Below are 18624 nucleotides of genomic sequence, written 5' to 3'. Positions count from 1 at the left end.
CCAGGCTGTCCCGGCTCGCTACAAAAGTCATTGTGACGACCCAGATGGGACTCGAACCCACAATCCCCAGCTCCGGAGGCTGATGCCTTATCCATTAGGCCACTGGGTCATCCAGTGAGAGTGGAGAGCGGCGCGCTCTAAAAGCCCCGCCCGGCCGCAACACGCTCCACCCAAGCCCAGTCTGCCGTGTTAGATTTCAGCTTCACACCAAGGCCCCGCCCAGCCTACGGTGGTCCGCCAAGCCCGAGCTCTGAGTCCATCCGCCGCCTCGCCTTCTCCGTCGCAAGGTGCGCTAAGCCCCGCCTCAGCTCTCACAGGCCCTGGGTAGGGACCGCACCCCGAGATAGCGAGGGGGACGTTAACTCCTTCCTCTCCGCACGCCCCGCTATGTTGCCTCTCAACCCCAAGCCCGAGTATCACCCCTGGCTCTGTCCGTGGCCTTTGGCACGGTCCCCTTTCGCGCGTATGGGACGTAGATCTTTCAGCCCCACCAGAGCTGCGCCCAAGCGTTAGCACTGCCCTCTGTGTCCGTAGCCCTGTCAGCCGTCCCCTCACCCCACGTAGGCCTCCTGTGTCACCCATCCCCGCCCCACATTTGTCCCATCCTGGGCATCCCAGTACCAGCATGTTCCGCCTACCTTGGGAGTAGCTTGCCCAGTGCTGGCTGCTCCCCCTAAGCTCTCTGTCATCACCTTCCTTCACTGTGGAGTTTCAGACCTGCGTTGGCCACAGTTGGAAGACAGGATATTGTCCTAGATAGACCTTTGGTCTGGCCCGGTGAGGCCATTCTTATCCCTCCTGGCAAAACCCTCACAGTGTGACAAGCTTCACACGGGTAGCCCCTTCTGTCTGTTTGAGCAAAAACAATGAAGAATCCTGTGGCACCTTAAAGGCTAATAAATGTATTCAGACATAAGCTTTTGTGGACTGGAGTCTTTAAGGTGCTGCAGGACTTCTCATGTTTGTCAAAACACTGGTACCATCAGGTTTGGCTCCTTCCTCAGTTACAGAAATGTCCTCTACAGCTGGACCCTCCCCACCCCAGCAAGCTTGCCCCCACCCCAACACCACAATTACTTCAGCAGTGCCCTGGCTGAGCCCAGGGCTCCACACTGGTGGGTTGCATGCTTCATTAGTTATGTCGACAAAGGCTATCTGGCTATATAGCTCTGCCAATCAATGCAATCTATTTGAGCCTTTAGTAGGCTGCTGCTTGGATGCATAACAACCAAAGGTGAGCTCATCAGAGAGTTTCCATTGCAGTATCAAAGAGGCACTTTGGTTTTTCCCAGTTTTTACCTGAATCATTTGGGTTCTGCCCATTGATGGGGTCCCTAAAATTAAGATCAGATGAAGTTTTCAAAAACAGTGGCATTGTAGGCAGACAGACAAATGCTGTTAAGGTCTCGCTTTCATGTAGCAAAAGAACTTCAGCTAACTTTCTTCAGCCATAGACTCTGCTGCTGCAAGAGTGCTTTGTTCTCCACCTCTATCCCGTTTTCTCTCAGTGTGCCTTTTAGAGCCTTCCCTTTTGTGACACACTGACTTTTTCTCCGCCTATGACAGCTTCCATCTTCTGAAGTGCCAAGCATCCATTCTTTCTCACCCCTAGAAATATCTTCTCAGCGCTCATTGCTTCTGGTTAGTTTAATATCTCTACCACCTATTTCAGCAATTTTTACTCCCACACTTCCATCTAACCATGTTCTTGTGCCATTAATATTTCTCTTTATAAAGATCAGCGCAAGCAAGATAACTACAAACAAAACCAAACGCTATATAAAATGTCATTGAAGGGACCTTCCTGTCTCTCCCACATTGCTTGTTATCTTAATTTGTTGTGTTGTACGTTCGTCGTGGTGAGCAGCTTGTCTTCAAATAGGCCTGTAAGCTACCATATGCATCTATAACAGCAACAAAGGGTCCTGTGGCACCTTATAGACTAACAGAAAATTTTTGAGCATGAGCTTTCGTGAGCACAGACTCACTTCATCAGATGCTGGTCTTGGAAATCTGCAGGGCCAGGTATAAATAAGCCAGAGCAAGGCTGAGGATAACAAGGTTAGCTCAGTCAGCAAGGGTGAGTCTTACTACCAGCAGTTGATCTGGAGGTGTGAACACCAAGGGAGGGGAAGCTGCTTCTGTATTTAGCCAGCCATTCACAGTCTTTGTTTAAGCCTGAGCTGAGGGCGTCGAATTTGCAGATGAATTGTAGCTCAGAAATTTCTCTTTGGAGTCTGGTCCTGAAATTTCTTTGCTGTAGCATAGCTACTTTTAAGTCTGCTACTGTGTGGCCTGGGAGATTGAAATGCTCTCCTATGGGTTTTTGTATATTGCCATTTCTGATTTCTGATTTGTGTGCGTTTATTCTTTTACGTAGAGACTGTCCAGTTTGTCTGATGTACATAGCAGAGGGGCATTGCTGGCACATGATGGCATAAATTATATTGGTAGATGTGCAGCTGAATGAACCCACGATGGTGTGGCTGATCTGGTTAGGTCCTGTAATGGTGTTGCTGGTGTAGATATGTGGGCAGAGCTGGCAACGAGGCTTGTTGCGTGGATGGGTCCCTGAGTTAGAGTGACTGTGGTGCGGTGTATAGTTGCTGGTTAGGATTTGCTTCAGGTTGGCAGGTTGTCTGTGGGCAAGGACTGGTCTGCCTCCCAAGGCCTGTGAAAGTGGGGGATCATTGTCCAGGATGGGTTGTAAATCCCTGATGATGCGCTGTAGAGGTTTTAGCTGAGGATTGTAGGTGATGGCTAGTGGTGTACTGTTGATTTCTCTCTTGGGCTTGTCCTGTAGTAAGAGGCTTCGTGGCACACGTCTGGCTCTGTCGATCTGTTTTTTCACTTCCTCAGGTGGGTATTGCAGTTTCAAGAATGCTTGGTAGAGATCCTGTAGGTGTTTGTCTCTGTCGGAGGGGTTGGAGCAAATGCGGTTATATCTTAGTGCTTGGCTGTAATGGATCGTGTGGTGTGTCTGGGATGGAAGCTGGAGGCATGAAGGTAGGCGTAGCGGTCAGTGGGTTTACGGTACAGGGTGGTATTGATGTGGCCATCGTGTATTAGCAGCGTGGTGTCCAGGAAGTGGATCTCCTGTGTGGACTGTTCCAGGCTGAGGTTGATGTTGGGGTGAAAGTTGTTGAAGTCCTGGTGGAATTCCTCCAGTCTCCTTCCCATGGGTCCAGATGATGAAGATGTTATCAATATGCATATGCATCTATGGAACTCTATAAAAATAATAATATAGTTAATAGCTATACCTTTGATGGTCTGCCTTTGATGGTCTGAAATTTGAACAGTGGTCACAGGGTTTGAAGTGCTTGAGTTTCAGCTGATGTCACTGGGGGTCCAGGTGTTTTGAGGGAAATGTAATACCATATAGCCTGTGCTCTGGATCCTTGCCTTTCTTGTGACAAGGCAGTGGATGTGAGTTTTTCAACGTATCTGAAGAACACAGGGTGCCAAATATAATTTTTTTGAAAAAAAAAAAAGCATGAGTTTGAACTGTTTTGTATTAAGATTTGCAATCAGCTAACCAAGACAACTCACAGTTTCTCTGTGTCACTCACTTGGTTGATCCTTGTTCAGTAGTGTTCAGAAGTAAGTATAGCATATAGACGTGTTGATTGATGCTTTTCTTCTGGAGATGAATTGAATAACAGGTGGCCCTGATGATGTTATCCATATCATTTGTCTTTTAACCTGTGAACCAAGAAGTATTGATGATATACCTACAGTTTGTGAGGTGACTGCTTTGGGTATATTGGGTTTTGCGTACCTTATGGTTGAGAACCAATGTTCAAATGTCAACCTTCCCAGAAAGGTTAATGACTTTATCACTTCTAGCCTAAAATACTGTAAGGCGGTCTTCATAGAGCTGTACTTTCAGTCCTCCCAGAACAGGAAGCTAGCCTGAAAGGTGGTATCAGGATGCTGTGATATTTGTCCCCCACAGGCTGCACATTGCCATTCTTATGGCTTAGAAATCAAAATCCTTTACGGCTTGAGACCTCGTTACCTGAAACACTATTTTTCACCCTGCACCAGATTGCTGTAGTTTTCATCAGGGAAGCTACTCAACTTGACCTAAAGCTCCTTAGCTGCATCAGAGTGAGGTGCTAGCAGAGTGTTCTCCCTTCAACTTTGGAATTTTTGCTCTTGATTCTAAATATCCCAAATCTGTTAAATCTTTTGAGCATGCCGCAAAGCCTTTATTTCTGAGCTCACTTTTGTGAGGGTGTACAGGAGCTCTTAGCAAACTAAGACCTACAGATTTTGGATTTGGAGCCTGAAGGCCAGAGTAATACATGAGGGTAGGTTGTTGCTCTTTTGATTTGGTTTTTTAGTATTCAGTGAGTGTACTGACAATTGATTTGCTTTAAATCCCAGTAAAGAGCACCTGGTACTGTTTTTTTTCAGGTTTAGGGTGGAGTTTGGGCTCTGGGCTGCTCCATCCTTACCAGATCCCAGAGTCTGGGCTCCAGCTTGACTCTGAATATCTGTCACCAATTTTTACAGTCCCAAGACCAAAGAAGCTAAGTCAGCTGACACAGGCTCACCATGGATATTTATCTATCATTGCGCAGCTGTGCCCTACATAGCAATGTAAACCTAGGGTTACTAGGACTCAAGTTGGCTGACCCTGGGTTTGTTAACCTGGGACCTGAGCATTCACACTCATCTCTAACCAGTGTTCCCTGTAAGCTTGAGCTCTTGGGCAGCCACTCAGGATAGCTTCAAGTGCTGCCCCCCTGATTAACAGAGCACCCACAGCCAACTTAATGTGCTTCAATAGTGGTTCACATGCCACAGTGCACATTACAAAATTTGTTCTGCACATGAATGTTAAAAATTAGAGGGAACATTGTCTGTAATCTCAGGTTAGAATTGTTGAATCTTGGCACCCAGCCTGAGGCTCCAGCTTCTACACTGTATTACGTATAGGCCCACATCCAACAACCCGTACCCCAGATTTCCTAGCTCCCCCCCCCCAAATATGGGTGCTGTCACCTTTTCTTCATTGTGAAGTTTCAGAAAATCTGACTGTCCACCAAACTTGACTGACCAGAGAACAAAGGAAGTCAGCTCATGAGATTATGGGACACGTAGTGAATTGCCAGAGCAGTTGTCTAGTGGTGAAGCAGGAGCAGGACTTGGGGAATGGATGGAGCAGGTGAAGTGTGGAAAGCAATGTAGGTCCTGGCTAGGGTGTCCAGGGGGCCAATTTTTGACTGGAAAGTCTGGTGGAAAAGGGGACCAGGCAGTGTCCAGTAAGATCTTTTGACCAGAAATCTAAAGTCTGGTTCCAGTGTTTTGCGGAAGGCATCAAGTCATCACCTGCTATTATTCACCTTGGGTGGCCTCCTACCAGGATCAGGAGCTGCAGCTCCCTCCTGACCTAGGCAGGGGTCGGGGAGTGCAGGGGGAAGAAAAGGGAAGACCAGCAAACTGCTGTGAGAGCAGGGAAGAGGCCCAAACAGTGTAAGGCCTCAGGAAAGAGGAGGAGCAGGGGTAGGGACCTCAGGGGAAGAGGCAGGATGGCAGACATTCTGGCACACCTGCGACAGCGTCCGTTTATTTTATTTTTATTTACTTCCCCTTTTAAGCTTCACTCAATCTCCAGTCTCACGTCTACTGAAAGCAGACGCTTTCGGATTATTTTGGACCCTTGAGGCGCCCATAGCAAGAACAGCCCCCCGGGACCACGAATCCCAACATCCCATACGCCTTCCTTCGCGCAGAGAAGGAACAAGGCCCATATGATGAGCGCGGTAGCTTCCTTCAGGCTTCCGGGCGCTAGGTGGCGCATTGTGTGCTGGGATCGCTAGTCCTGGAAGTGAGAGCGGTGCTTGGCACGCTCTGTGACGTGTCATCGGCTCTCTCAGGGATCCCGTTGGGGTTCTCGTGAGACCCATGCTCAGCCCACCTCTCCCTCGCGAGAAGAGCTAGTTTTTCAAATGGACCAATGATAATGGTGCTTTGGCTCGAACTAACCAATCGGAGAGCGAAGAAGCGGGAAATTTAAATCCCGCCAGGGGCGGGGACATCTTAGAAGAGGGGCGGGGACAGCGGCAATGTGTTAGCTAGTGGCTGGCGTGGGAGAGTCAATCAGTGCGCCGCGGAGGCAGCTGCAGGGAAGGGGAGCGGTTTCTGTTGTAGGTGTGGGGGTCGTCTGTGGTGCATTGAACGGGGGAAGGGGGAAGAAAAGGGGGAAGTTCGGGAGCTTTCAAGCTTGAAGAGGAGCGGCAATGGGGTGAAATGCGATGGGGTGTTTACGGCGGGGGAGGGGGAAGGCTGTGTGCTCTTCAGAGAGGGCCGGAGGCTGGATTGTGGGGGGGGAGGAGGGCGGGGTGATTGTGGGGCAGGGAGGACGGGCTGTAGGTGGAGAGGATAAAGTGAAGTCGGGGGGGAGTCTCTGGGGGAATATAAGGGGTGGGGGAATATACGTTCTCCCACCACCACCACTGTTTGAGGGGCCGCTAACGTGGATGGTGCCCCGTTGGAGTGTGGCTGCATCGGGAGGGGGGGTGTTTCTAGCCGCTTCTCTCTCAGGGAGGTTCCTGACTGGATTGCTGGTTTACTTCGAATTGGGCGGTACGTTCTCGAGAGTGCGACTGTAGCTGCTGCAGTCTTGGGGATTGATTCCCTCTAGTCAGCAAAGGAGCGAAGATCTGCACCCTGTTATAAATGCAGCGGCCGCACTGTGCTTGGGGCGTGTCTGCAAAGCGGATTTCTCCCTTTGAAAGGCCATGATCAACTTGAAATGTAGTTAGTTCCGTCAAATCTGTTGAAATAGGCTACAAGATCTACAGCTATCTGCTCCCCGCGAGTCAACTTGCCAATCTGTGTGGTTTTGTAATCACTATTTTTTTTTTCCTGGGCTTGAGGGGAGACAAATTTCCTGGTGGCGGGGCCTAAATGAAAAATGATATTTGCAGATATAACTCATGTGACTATGCAGTGAAGGCTGCAAGAAACCTAAAATGTGTTTTTCTTTTGTTTATTTGTGATAAACTTAGGTGTCACTTGAGATAAGAATTAAAAAAAAGATAACTGAATGAGATCCCATTTCAAGTGTGAGTCAGTACTAGTTATTTAGTTTTGCATATGATTCCACCTTAGATCTGGACATGTTTCACTATCTTTAACCTCAGTCTTGATTTCAAGTGCATGTATTAATCTGAAAGCTGAACAGGTTTATTGTTAATCTTAGATCGATTTCAGATCCATCTTTCATTGGTATTGCCTGAAGTCTGACTCCTAAAGATGTCTACCAATGAGAATGCCAGTTCCACAGTTGCCCGTCTGAACAGATTCAAGAATAAGGGAAAAGACACTACAGTGAGTATCTTGAGCACAGATGCTAGTAGATCAATTTGTTTTTAGCATAATTTAGCCCTTTTTAAAAAAAATAGCATTCATCATGAGTGCACATTTACCTTTCTCAGGAGATGCGGCGGCGGCGCATTGAAGTCAATGTAGAGCTAAGGAAAGCTAAGAAAGATGATCAGATGCTTAAAAGAAGAAATGTTAGCACTCTCCCAGACGATGCTACTTCACCCCTTCAGGAAAACCGGAATAATCAGGTAACTAAGTCCCCCAGGTTCATCAGTGGATGATTGTATGGATGTCCATGGAGCTGCATAATTGTTACCAACTATAAGGCTATGTCTACACAGCACCCTAAACTCGAAATAAGATTTGCACTTTGCATATTTGGAGTTTATTTCATAATAGGCTATTTTGGCAATTGCCGTTGTGTGTTTCAACATTTGGTGCTGTCTAATGTGTATTTCAGAGCATCCCTTACTCCTTGCAATGGTGAATACAGGGATACTGAAATAGTGCACCTGTTATTTCAAATAATATTTTGAAGTAATGGGCATGTTTTCAAAGACATGGAGTAGCTATTTTGGGATATTGAGGTATCATAAAATAGCTCTTCTGTGTAGATATTGTCTAACAGAGAACATGGTGTCAAATCCCTCTTTGTATAGCCTCAGACTAAAGGAACAAATAGGTACAGTATGGATAATTCTCTACAGTGAGAACATGGCTTCAAACACTGATCTAAGATAATGCTAAGTGATTTTACTAACATGAATTAAAATTCATGTTGTCAAAACTAATGACTTTCCCAGGATAGGTAAAATTGTCAGGCAACGTTCAGGAATCCCATAGTAATTGCACAATGCTCCATTTTACATTAAATGTGTTTTCTTGTAGTACTGCACCTTGTGGGCTTATAAGGGAGCTTTTGATATACATAATGGCTATACTGTGTTAGACCAAAGGTCCATCTGGCCTAGTATTGTCTTCCAACAGTGATTGATACCAGATGCCTTAGTAGGAGTGAAACAACTGAGTGATCCCTCTCCTGTCATCAATTTCCAGCCTCTGACAAACAGAGGCTAGGGACACCATTGCTACCCATCCCAGCTAATAGCCATTGTTGGACCTAGCCTCCGTTAACTTATGTAGCTCTTTTCTGAGCCCTGTTGAAGTTCTGGCCTTCACAACAAGGAGTTCCACAGGCCTACTATTCTTGCTGGATAAAGGGTGGTGGGGGAGCAAAACCTTACCTTAATTTTAAACCTGCTACCCATTAATTGCATTTAGTGACCCCATAGTTCTTACATTATGGGGAAAAAATAAATAACTTTCCTGTGTTCACTTTTTCCACACCAGTCATTATTTTATAGACCTCAATCCCACCTACTGCCCTCTATCCCTTTTTATAATTTATTTCTAACTTTGTTTGCTTTTTTTTGATTGCTGCAGCACATTGAATGGATGTTTTCAGAGAACTATCCAAAATGATTTCAAGATCTCTCTTGAGTGGTTATAGCTAAACTTTGTATGTATAGTTGGGATTATTTTTTCCAATGTGCCTTATTTTACACTTATCAGCATTAAATAGCTTTTGTTGCCCAGTCACTTGGTTTTGAGACTATTTTGAATCTCTTCAGTCTGCTTTGTCATCAACTATCTTGAGCAGTTTAGTATCTGCACATTTTACCACCTCACTGTTTACCTCTTTCTCCAAATCATTTATAAATAGGTTGAATAGTATTGGTCACAGCACAGACCCTTGGGGGACACCACTAGTTACCACTCTCCATTCTGAAAATGTACCATTTATTCCTACCTTTTTATTTCCTATCTTTTAACCAGTTATCAAGCCTGAGAGGATCCACTCTCTCTCATCACATGACCATTTACTTTACTTAAAAGCCTGTGGTGAGGGACTTTGTCAAAGGCTTTCTGGAAATCTAGCTACACTGTATCCACTGGATCCCTTTTGTGCACATGCTTATTGACCTGTTCAAAGAACTCTAGTAAGGCATGAAACCAGAAACCTTGTTGACTTTCCCCAACAAATTATGTTTCATCTGTGTCTGACGGCTTTGTTATTTACTAAAGTTTTGACTAACTTGTCTACTAGTGATGTTAGATTTACTAGTCTGTAATTGTTGGGATCACCCTTTTTAAATGTTGGCATCACAGTTATATTGGCATTTCATCTTTCAGTCATTAAGTACAAAAGCTTATTTAAGGGAAAAGTTACAAAGTACAGTTAATAGTTCCAGAATTTCACATTCGAATTCATTCAGAATTCTTGAGTGAATGCCATCCTGGTCCTGGTGACTTGTTACTCTTTAAAGCTATGTCTACACTAGCAGTCCTCTTTCAAAAGAGGCATGCAAATTAGGTTCAGATTTACATATCTGGCATCTCATTTGCATATACTTTCAAAAGTAGAAAAGCAGTGTAGACATGGCTCTTCCAACAATAAAGCCTGTTTTCAAAGAAACCCTTAATCCTAATTTTTTTTTTTAAAGGAATAAGGGTTCTCTTGAAAACATAGTTTATTTTTGAAACAGCCATGTCTACACTGCTTTTCTCCTTTTGAAAGAACATGCAAATGAGGTCTGATATGTAAATGTATGCCTTATTTGCATGCCTCTTTTGAAAGAGGAATGCTTGTGTAGACATGGCTTATAAATTTGTTCCAAAAGCTCCTCTAATCCGGGATAATTCCTCAATTTTTCACTGAAAAAGGGAGACTTCCAAATCTTAACCAAATATACTCCACTGTAAAGGCCAAAGCAAAGAATTCATTTAATTTCTATGCAATGGCCTTATTGTCTTTGGTTGTGGCTGCACTTGGCCAAAACTTCGAAATGGCCATGCAAATGGCCATTTTGAAGATTATTAATGAGGCACTGAATTGAATAATCAGCACTTCGTTAGCATTAGGATGCTTCCAGCCGCAGTGCTTCAAAAGCACCGCTTTCAAAAGCACGGCTCTGCTGAGAGGAATAAGGGGATTTCGAAAGGTGTGGGGTCCTTTTGAAAAGGACCCCTGTGTAGCCGTGCCGAGCCGCAAGCCTTCGAAAGCAGCGCTTTCTAAGCACTGTGTCCGGAAGCATCCTAATGCTAACAAAATGCTGATTATTCAATTCAGCGCCTCATTAGTAATCTTAAAAATGGCCATCTGCGTGGCCACTTTGAAGTTTTGGCCTAGTGTGGCCACAGCCGTTGAGTGCTCTGTTAGCATCTCAGTTGTCTAGTGGCCCCACTGCTTGTTTAGCAGACTTCCTGCTTCTGATGTGCTTAAACATTTTACTATTCCTTTTTGAGTTTTTTGGCTAGCTGTTCTTCAGACTCCTTTTTGGCCTTTCTTATTTTTACACTTACCCGAGTTTGTGCCTTTTTATTTTCCTCGCTGGGCTTTAACTTCCACTTTTTAAACAATGAATTTTCATCTCACTGCTTTAACCTGGTTGCTAAACCATGCTGCCACTTTTTTGGCACTCTTACTGTGGTTTTCGTGGGTTTTGGTTTTAATTTGGGGTATACATTTAAATTGGACCTCTATTTATTTGTCTTTTTTTTTTTTTTTAAGTTTCCATGCAGCTTGCAGGGATTTTACTTTTGGCACTGTACCTTTTTAATTTCTGTTTAACCTTCTTGTCTTTTTTTGTAGTTCCCCTTCCTGAAATTAAAAGCTACAGTGTTGGACTGCTTAGGTGTTTTTCCCACCACCGGGATGTTATGTTTTTATAGCATTAAGATCACTATTTCCAAGGGTTCAGTTAGATTTATATCTGCGTTCTACTTAGGACTAAATCAAAAATTGCTTCTCCCCTTGTTGCTTCTTGAAGCAGCTGGTTGTGGAACCAGTCATTTCAGGTATCAAGAAATTTTATTGCTCTGTCCTGTGCTGAGGTGACATGTACCCAGTCAATATGGGAATAGGTGAAATAACCCATTATAATTGAGGGTTTTTTTTATTTTGATAGCCTCTCCTCTCACTTAGTGATAATGACTATGAAATGCTATCCTAGTCAGATGGTTGGTAAATCCCTACTGCTGTTCTCTCATGAGCTAGAGCATGAAATTACGATAGCCATAGAGATTTTATTGGATATTTTGGTTCATTTAATTTTTTTTAACTTTAATTGGATTCTGCATTTTCTTTCATGTATAATACCGCTTCCCAACCAGCATAACCAGTTCTATCCTTCCAATATATTTGGTACCATGGTGTGATTGTATCTCATTGATTTTCATCATGCTATCAAGTTTCTGTGCTGTCTATTATACCAATATATTCCTTTAATACCAGGCGCTCTAGTTCACCTAAGTTATTGTTTAGACTTCTAGTATTTGTGCATAAGTACTTTAAAAATTTCGCTATTCTGTTTGCCTTTTCCTGACAGACTTTTTCATTTGTTTGTTTCTCATCTGATCTTACCCATATTTTATCATCTTCAATCCTCTTCTTACTAAAACATAGAAAATCCCTCTTCAAAGACCCTCCCGTAAGATGTCTGTCTGATCCATGTGCTCGTCTCAACCCACTCTTTCCCCCAGCCCTTAATTTGCGATATGGACACGTATTCTTTCCAACATACTCTTAACAAATCTTTATTTCTTGTGCAGGCCACTGCACACTGGTCTGTAGAAGAAATTGTCAAAGGAATTAACAGTAACAACCTGGAGCTCCAGCTGCAGGCAACTCAGGCTGCTAGGTAAGAACCTTCAATAGGCAAAGTTTATCTCAATCTAGGTAGCTGGGAATTAGCTGAACCTTTAATGAGAGTACAATTGTCAAAACACACACTTACTAGAAGCCTAGTTCTTTATAAATACTGCCAGTATCTATAATCTGCTGTTTGGCAAATAAACAGTTTTTAAATTGATGCTATAGACTGTGTAGACTAGGGACAAATGGAATTATAACCCAGCGTCATGTATAATATTGAATAACCAAAGAGGTGACCTGATTATGAGACTTGGACTCTGTCATATCCAAGCCATTGTACTAATTCTCCAACTCTGGGCTGGCACACAGATGTCTGTCATTTTATAGAATAAATAATTCTGACATTTTATGTACTTGTTAGGTAAAGAACTGGGCCCTTGGGTTAGGGCTAAATTTTCTACTATACGCAAGTGCAAAGCGGATCCTGTGATCTTACTTCTGAATGGTTCCATAATGATTTCAACTAGGAATGCTAGGAGGGATAGCTGTGTTAATCTGTATCCGTAAAAAATAACAGACCTGTGGCACTTCAGAGATTTAATGGATTTATTAGGACATAAGTTTTCATGGGTAGAACCCACTTCATCAAAGTGTGTGAGAGAGAGAGCAAGAGCGCTCATGCGCTACTGGAAGGATCTTGCAGACCTTTTTTGCAGCCTCTGTACATTAGAATGTACCCCTCTTAATGATTAGTAGTTAAACTGAACACCTTTAGTACATTGTCCTGCTTTCCTTTTCGACTGTTTGTTTTATTTGGTTCTTGCTGACTAAGCTGACATCTACCCTAAAGATTTTAGTGGACAAAAATAACTTATTTCTTTTCTTCTTTAGGAAGCTACTGTCCAGAGAGAAGCAACCCCCAATAGACCATATAATCCGAGCTGGCTTGATTCCAAAATTTGTCTCATTTTTGGGTAGAACAGACTGTAGCCCTATTCAGTTTGAATCTGCTTGGGCACTTACCAACATTGCTTCTGGCACATCAGAGCAAACCAAGGCTGTTGTGGATGGTGGGGCTATACCAGCCTTTATATCCCTGTTGGCTTCACCTCATACTCACATCAGCGAACAGGCCGTGTGGGCTCTAGGAAATATTGCAGGTATATCAGTGTGTTTGTGAGGAGGGAGAGAAGGTCTGATACCAATGAGCTTTTGAGTATTTGCCTAGTTATAATTGTTGTTCAATCTAGTTCTTGAATTTTTAGCTTATAAAATCAGATATAGCAAATCACATGATTACGGGAAACAATTATTTTAGTACTTGAATCCTACAATTGCTATTCAAAATATTGCATGGCTTAGGTGGTGGGATTCTAGGTTACCTCTCCACTCCTTCAGCTTCAATTGAAGGTTTGAGATTACACAGAAGTAATTTCTTTTGATCCCTAAAATCTAAATCCTTCAACTAGCCACAGCATGGTGGCTCCATAAGGAGAACCACAGAATGTGTTTTGTTTTTATTTTCTCAGCCATGTGAAATCAAAATTCCAAATGTACTTGATAATTTACATAAAGTAAAATCCAAGCATTTGAAGAAATAATCCTTGCTCCAGGATGGTCTGTAGGAGCACATGAACACTATTTTCATCCAACACTGTGGTGCAGTTATTTTTGACAGTGTAGGGATAAGTTAGGATTCAACACTACTCGTTGCAATAAAGGCAATTTTTTCTAGCAGTAACTATATACATTTTTTGTTTGGTGTTACTGTTACTGCTTACTACATGTGGGGGGGAAGGAAGCAGTCTGACAAAATAGCTTTTCATTAAAAAACACTTCAATCATGGTCTTTACTTTGAATCAAATCTGAATTAAAAACTTTAGTCTCTGCATGTGTTTTGAAATAACACTAAATCACTTGCTGTTGTCAGCATATTTTAATATGCATGATAGCAACAAGTGAATTCAACTAGAACCATCTTAAAATGCCCACTTAGTAAAGACAATTATGCTATCTATTTACTCTGAAATTTCCTCCAAATAGAACCAACAGCTTTCACCTTCCAGGTTCAGTGCAGGGTCAAGTACACCTTATAAAAGGATGTGGCATTGATTCACGTTTCCATTAGACCTTAAGGAGGAGAAAAACTGCTTGGCTTTGAGACTTGCACTAATGTGGGGAGGGGAAAAATTGTATTCCGTGTGGCTTACACTGATACTAGTTCTTCCTTTGTGGCCCACCAATGTTTGTGCTTCTTAATCATTGTCACTGAATTTCAGAAAAGCCTGTTTTTTATATGCATCCTGCTGTTCAGTTAGAAGTTTCCTGTTCTTGACATAAATCTCTTCTGGCTTTCAGGTGATGGTTCAGCCTACAGAGACCTTGTTATTAAGTATGGTGCTATTGACCCACTGTTGGCTCTCCTCGCTGTGCCTGATATATCTTCTCTAGCAGTAAGTGTGCATCACAAATGAAATCACAACAGTAGCAACAAACTATTACAAATCATTAAATTCCCAGCTGAGAAGGAGCTAACTGCAATGTTTCTTTTAGTCTGGATACTTACGCAATATTACCTGGACCCTTTCAAACCTGTGTCGCAATAAGAATCCTGCACCACCCATAGAAGCCATTGAGCAGATCCTTCCTACTCTAGTTCGTCTATTGCACCATGATGACCATGAGGTTTTGGCAGACACCTGCTGGGCAATCTCTTATCTTACTGATGGTTCTAATGATAGAATTGAAGTAGTAGTGAAAACTGGACTGGTTCCGCAGCTTGTGAAGCTCCTGGGATGTGGTCAGCTGCCAATAATGGTAAGATGGTGACACACAGAAATTACTGTTGCATGTATTTCTCTCTTGTCTGAGTGGTTTATGGAAAACAAAATAGCTACAAAGGTGTGTAGCCATTTCTTGTAGTCTAAGAAGACCCATAACATACTGTGTGTGGTCCCTGAGTAGAAATAAGCTTACCTGCAAGATCTCCTTTTCTGAAGATTTCCCATGAATTACCTATGTCACTGAACCTTTTCTCAGTAACTTTAGTAGCTTAACACTGTCTAATTGCATCACTCTGATCTCAGTTGAGTTATGAATCATGACCTGAAGAAGAGCACTGTGTAAGCTTGAAAATGTTTCCCCCATAAGAGACTACTTTACCCAGCTTGTCTCGCCTTACGAATCCGTCATTTATCTATACCTCCCATCAAATATGTCTTTTCACACTGTCTCTTCAAATAACTAGTTTAAAGTATGAATAACGTCAGTCCACAACACACGCAACTTGGCAATGGGCTCTGTTACACAGAAGTTAGAGAAGGGGTTCTAGGAGTCCTGGGTTGAGTCTTTATTCTATCTATACCACTCTGCAATAGGTAAATTGAAATAGCAAAATAGCTGTACTGTCTAGACCACTTCAGTAAACTGCTAGACCTCTCATTTGAGGAACAAAAAGTCCATTTAGTAGCTGTGGGGGATAAAGCAGAAGAGCTTGTGGAGGTTATGGGCTGCTTGTTGAACACTTATGTTAGTGGAAATGTAGTAATATGTCCTAAACTGATCATTTGCACGGTCTCTTTCAGACTCCATCATTAAGAGCTATAGGAAACATTGTTACTGGGACCGATGAACAAACACAGATTGTTATTGATTCAGGAGCACTAACTGTCTTTCCAAGCCTGCTCTCTCACCACAAAAATAACATTCAAAAAGAAGCAGCATGGACCATGTCCAACATCACTGCTGGCCGTCGGGACCAGATCCAGCAAGTTGTGGATCATGGGCTGATTCCATATCTCATTGGAATACTGAAAAAGGTAAAAATTCAGTCTTTTCTCCCCCACACACCACTGTGACATTACCCCCCGCCCAGAGGTTCCGCAATCAAGTGTGAAAATTCAGGCCTTTAATATAGAAGCACGTTTCCAACAGACTTTTTTTAATGTGCTTTTTGTGTGTTCTTAGGCTGTGAACTTTGCTCATGCAATTAAGGTTAAGTTATAGAAACGAGCACATATATATCTTCAGTATAGAAGATCTCTGACCTACTAGTCAGTGGTTGCTCATTACTGCTGATGCTGAAATAAATTGCTCTTATTTTAATGTAGGGAGACTTCAAATCACAGAAAGAAGCTGTATGGGCTGTGACCAACTACACCAGTGGTGGAACAATAGAGCAAGTTGTATACCTCGTTCAGGCTGGTGTTGTAGAGCCCTTATTGAACCTTTTGTCAGCCAAGGACAGCAAAACAGTGCTGGTTATTCTGGATGCCATTACTAACATTTTTTTGGTAAGTAGGCAAAGATTTGTGCCACTGTTTGCAAGAATGATCTGTAACCAATCTTGAATAGCCAATGATTGTAAGGGAGCTTCTTACTGCCAACATTCCCATCATGTTTCGTTTCAGGAATCTCAAGTGTTTGTTGCTTCCAGGAATTGTTGGTATCCATAGTTTAGCTGCAGTACCTTGTATTTTAGTAGATTCAGTAGCCAAGTATCTGTACGCCTAACCAGCTACTTTTAGTGGTTCTTAAAATGTCAGTTTACATGCTCCAAGCAAGGACAAACCATTAGTGCTCTTGCAGAGTTTAGTCACTGTGTGGTAAATGTGTGGTGCTCCAGTAAGTAAACAAACCTCTCAAAGCACAAACCTTATATGGTTGGTTCTTGGCAGGCTGCTGAGAAAATTGGTGAGACTGAAAGACTGTGTCTTATGATTGAAGAGTGTGGTGGTTTAGACAAAATTGAAGCTCTCCAGTCCCATGAAAATGAACAAGTGTATAAGGCCTCCTCAAACCTGATTGAGAAGTATTTCTCAGCAGAGGTGAGTAAACAAAAGGATTAAAATGGGTGGGGAATCTTCCTCTGCTCCCTCACTTGCTTGGCCCCTGACTGAGACATCTCACTCCATCCACGTGCCAGACCCAACTAACAGTTCTAGGAGCCCAGGCTAGTAAGTGATGTGGGCCCCCCATGGCTGGGGTGTGGCCAAAAAAGGATAGGTTCAGTGTGTTTGGGAGTAGGCTTGGAGGAGTGGTGGCATGTGTGCAGGAATGGGCTGAGAGTAGGTGTACAGGATCTAGGCAGGAGGAGGGGTGCATGAGACGGAGGGGGTGGCAAGTTGCTTACCTGCACAGCTCCCAGTGTGGCACGGGTATGTCTGCCTCCCCTTGCTCCCATTTGCCAGAATCACAGCTATGGGGAGCTAAAACCTTTAGGCTGGCACTGCTCTCCCTCTCTTTCCCCACCCAAAGCCAGGCAGGGAGTGGGAGCCCTGCAGTGTGCAAAGCTGCTTCCTTTATGTGCCAGGCAGAGCCCACAGGCTCCAGCTTCTCTTGATGCTGCCAGAGAGGCTTGGGGCTTTCTCCCTGCCACCAACCATAGTGAGTAGCTGGTGCTCACATTGCCTGCTTTTGGGGACAGGGGAAGAGCCTTGTCGTTTTATAAGGTCTAAACCTGGAACCTAGGTTTTGACTCTGCCACTCAATACAATCAAGTGTTCTAAAGCTTGAAATATTAACATCTTTCTTTCTCAAACCTCTTTCCATCTCTTTAGGAAGAGGAAGACCAAAATGTTTTGCCAGACTCCACTGCTGATAGTTACACCTTCCAGATTCAGGGAAGTACTCCTGACACATTCAACTTCTAGACTTTTTATACATTCCAGACAGCCTCAAAAGTTTTAGTACTCCTCTGAGTACTGCCTTCTATTTGTCTTAATGTCTACTATCTTTTTTACTGTTTTTATGTGACTTGTAATCCAGCACTTTGTATAACTGAAACATACTTGAACAGTTGAAAACTGTACATACTGTGTGAATTACTACCTGTAAATCTTAATCTTTCTACTGAAATATACATGTAAATACTCTCCTTCCATTCTTTCTTGACTCTTACTGTGATTTCAGTGCAGGCCTGTGCTATACCCTTCATGCTGTTTAAGATAAGATGGCACAATTGCAGGACTGTCTGTCTTGATGTCACATCTATGTACATGTGAACTCATGCAGCCTTCTCAGAGCAGGAACCACTGCTGTGTATGCATGTCCCATTGCAGTGAAGTCATCAACGGACTGTGAATTGGGTTTTTAAAGACTGTTCGGAATTTAATAAAATGCTATCAGAACACAGTGTAAATGGTCCAGCTCTTTATTTTCAAAGGAAAAATGTAACAGACAAGATGTATGAAAGAGGACAAGTAATAATTCTGTTAATCAACCAGTTTGTCACTCTTAGTGGCTGAGTAGAAGAGAGTTCCTAGCCCACAAGATGAATGCAAGCCTTAAATTGTGGAAGGGTTGTTTTTTGTTTGCCTGAATCCAGGGCACTTAACCTTCAGAGTAGTTGAGGCTAGAATCCTAGGGACAGTTGTAGCTGACAGATATTACTGCATAATGTGGCACTGTTATAATGCTGCTTGCTTGTTTGCTGCTACTCACTCAGTTGTCCAGTAGCACCTTTCAAGAGTGTAATGAGATGCTAGATACCAGCAGGCATAACTGCTACCTGCATGTCAGATGACATCAGTGCATACTGCTACTCACACCAAAGTGCTGCTCTGTAACTTCCTCTTGTCTAATGTGGGGGTGAGCTTGCCCCAAAGATAGTCCTATTTGAAGAGACATA

The 18624-nt window shown here is 43.2% G+C and overlaps 1 protein-coding gene and 1 non-coding gene across 5 annotated transcripts; one reads left to right on the top strand and one right to left on the bottom strand.

The window, feature by feature from the left end:
* Positions 1–36: 36 nt before the first annotated feature.
* On the bottom strand, positions 37–109 carry TRNAR-CCG (transfer RNA arginine (anticodon CCG)). The gene has a single exon. It is a non-coding gene; the product is annotated as a tRNA-Arg (tRNA).
* Positions 110–268: 159 nt separating this feature from the next.
* Positions 269–18119, top strand: KPNA2 (karyopherin subunit alpha 2). Of its 4 annotated transcripts, none has more exons than XM_075014255.1 (11): positions 269–287; positions 7217–7344; positions 7452–7589; positions 11953–12041; positions 12887–13155; positions 14355–14449; positions 14550–14813; positions 15581–15814; positions 16106–16288; positions 16673–16822; positions 17555–18119. In XM_075014255.1, exons 2-11 carry the CDS (start codon positions 7270–7272, stop codon positions 17645–17647), a joined length of 1590 nt encoding a protein of 529 aa, XP_074870356.1. In that variant the 5' UTR covers positions 269–287; positions 7217–7269; the 3' UTR covers positions 17648–18119. The 4 variants fall into 4 exon arrangements, with proteins under 4 accessions (XP_074870356.1, XP_074870352.1, XP_074870354.1 ...); XM_075014251.1 differs by lacking the exon at positions 269–287 and adding an exon at positions 6073–6158; XM_075014253.1 differs by lacking the exon at positions 269–287 and adding an exon at positions 6171–6180.
* Positions 18120–18624: the final 505 nt, after the last annotated feature.

Source organism: Carettochelys insculpta, chromosome 20 (genome assembly GCF_033958435.1).
Source record: "Carettochelys insculpta isolate YL-2023 chromosome 20, ASM3395843v1, whole genome shotgun sequence".
NCBI lineage: Eukaryota > Metazoa > Chordata > Testudines > Carettochelyidae > Carettochelys > Carettochelys insculpta.
This window is presented reverse-complemented; position numbering and strand designations above follow the sequence as displayed.

Excerpts from the sequence above, each read along its gene's own strand:
- KPNA2 (XM_075014255.1), top strand. The coding sequence starts at position 7,270 with ATGTCTACCAATGAGAATGCCAGTTCCACAGTTGCCCGTCTGAACAGA. Across the intron at positions 16,289-16,672 it reads CCATTACTAACATTTTTTTG|GCTGCTGAGAAAATTGGTGA; the intron begins GTAAGTAGGCAA and ends GGTTCTTGGCAG. Across the intron at positions 16,823-17,554 it reads AGAAGTATTTCTCAGCAGAG|GAAGAGGAAGACCAAAATGT; the intron begins GTGAGTAAACAA and ends CCATCTCTTTAG.